The sequence below is a fragment of the Trichinella spiralis genome, assembly GCF_000181795.1.
Source record: "Trichinella spiralis strain ISS 195 chromosome Unknown Scfld2159, whole genome shotgun sequence".
NCBI classification, from domain to species: domain Eukaryota; kingdom Metazoa; phylum Nematoda; class Enoplea; order Trichinellida; family Trichinellidae; genus Trichinella; species Trichinella spiralis.
The window spans coordinates 56,241-58,101 of NW_003529098.1; the positions used below are offsets into that span (position 1 = coordinate 56,241).

The 1,861-nt window shown below is 28.0% G+C and overlaps 1 protein-coding gene across 1 annotated transcript; it reads right to left on the bottom strand.

Moving 5' to 3' along the window:
• Positions 1–336: 336 nt before the first annotated feature.
• Positions 337–1,852, bottom strand: Tsp_11938 (hypothetical protein). Its single transcript, XM_003368655.1, is given in 6 exon segments — positions 337–345; positions 558–590; positions 1,217–1,370; positions 1,381–1,435; positions 1,623–1,794; positions 1,847–1,852. 6 exon segments carry the CDS (start codon positions 1,850–1,852, stop codon positions 337–339), a joined length of 429 nt encoding a protein of 142 aa, XP_003368703.1.
• Between the last annotated feature and the right edge of the window lie 9 nt (positions 1,853–1,861).

A 1,861-nucleotide genomic window follows, 5' to 3' on the forward strand; every position in this document is an offset into this window, starting at 1 on the left:
TTTTGGAATGAATTTTATTTTGACTATTCTTATTTCTGAATCCTTTTCCTCCATTAAATTGTCTACATATGTAATTTGGTGCCCGGAGGTTTCTGTATTAGTTTTATGAAATGCATGCATAAATGTTATTGTAAACACCTTGTTTTGCGCGCGAGTAATTGATCATATTTTCGAAGGTGAGCTTTTGATTCGTTTTTATATCATGAAGAGACAAGGATACCTATTTAATTCCTAGTTCTGACATCCCCACTAATATTGAATTCTTGTTATCCTTTCTTGAAAAATCTCACTAATCACTTGATACAACCACCACTGCATACTTATAAAATGATTCTTCTAATTATTCTGAAAATCATAAATATTATTTTTCTATATGCTTATTTTTGAACTTTTCATAAAATTTAAATTACTTAGGAAAAATTCACTTTAAATTGCTTAAAACTATAACCTCCGTGTTTATGACAAATATTAAATGTGTTACTTTATTAATTTAAACGTTTCTTTTTAATAAGCATTGTAGATATAGTTTCTTGCTGTATTTCGAATTCAGCTTTTACCCAACGCATAATTGTATTCACAATGAAGCTGTACTATAGCAGATTATTAAAATATAACTAATTAAAATAAAAAATTTATAGATCTATGGATTCATGAAATGAAATATTTTTTTGGTGATCTTAATATTTTCATGACAACTTATTATTTATATATTATTTTTATTATCATACTCCTTTGAATATTTTATTGTTATTACAGAACCTGTCTAAAATGTCCGTCTAGTAAGTAGATATGTGCACACACACACACACACACACGTATACATATATTACTAAATAATAAAAAATGTTGTTCCATGTTCAAAATACAATGAAAGTTCAGGTATGTAATGATAAATAAGTAACATTTATTTTCATTAAAAAAACTTTCGACAATGTTCAAATAAATGTACAATTTAAACAATAATTTTTATATTATAATCAAAAGTATAAAAATAATATAAAGTGGGCAAATTATGTTTTTTCCCGTTAATTAAAAAAAGCATAAACTATTACCTCTTAAAAAAAGAAGATCTTTGTAAATATCTTTGATTTTAAATGTAGCTGCTAAAATGATGAAACTTAGAATTATAGCAATGATGCCACAGAAACAAAAACTGTAATTTGGATTCATTATATATTTATAGCATCCAACAGACTTTTGGTTGATAATCATATACCATCGGCAACTTTGGCATACCAATCATCACAGCTCGTGGACGTTTTGATTCTCCAACTAACAACAGCTGTGAACGATCGCTACGTGTGGTATTCGCACAACAAAAAACAATCACTCCTTCCTTGAATGACTTAAAGCTTAGTTTTTGTTCCAAACTGAAAAAACCTTTCTATTTCGGATATAAAAATCAGCAAACGACAGAATGTTACATACAGTATTACTAAAATGCTGGTTGAATTTAATATTATAAATGTAAATATCGTGAATAATATTGTATAATAATGCAAGTTTGTATTATAAAAATATTTGATAAAATTCCACTCTAGAAGCACGGCAAAATCAATTTACATGCATGTTGAACAATGAAAACCAGTCAATTGCCGGAAAGCAAAAATCTTATGCAAAACTATCGAAATCTAGCAGTCCAAGACTTTTAATCTTTTTATACTGATTTGGAATTTCAAGCAGTGCTTCGAGAACGAAAGCTAATTCAGGTTGTGAGGAATTCGACGTCACCTGATGAAAATTGACAAAATGGAAATTATCCCATTTCCGTTTAGGAAGCGATTCGTCAAATGCCTCAAAAAAAATTAATCCATACAAATTGAATAATTTATCAACAAAAACAAACCCGCATCATATCCCA

Coding starts and splice junctions, on each gene's coding strand:
- Tsp_11938 (XM_003368655.1), bottom strand. Junction 1,436..1,622: donor TGGACTGCTAGATTTCGATA/GTTTTGCATAAG, acceptor CCAGCATTTTAG/TAATACTGTATGTAACATTC. Junction 591..1,216: donor GTATGCCAAAGTTGCCGATG/GTATATGATTAT, acceptor AATCTGCTATAG/TACAGCTTCATTGTGAATAC.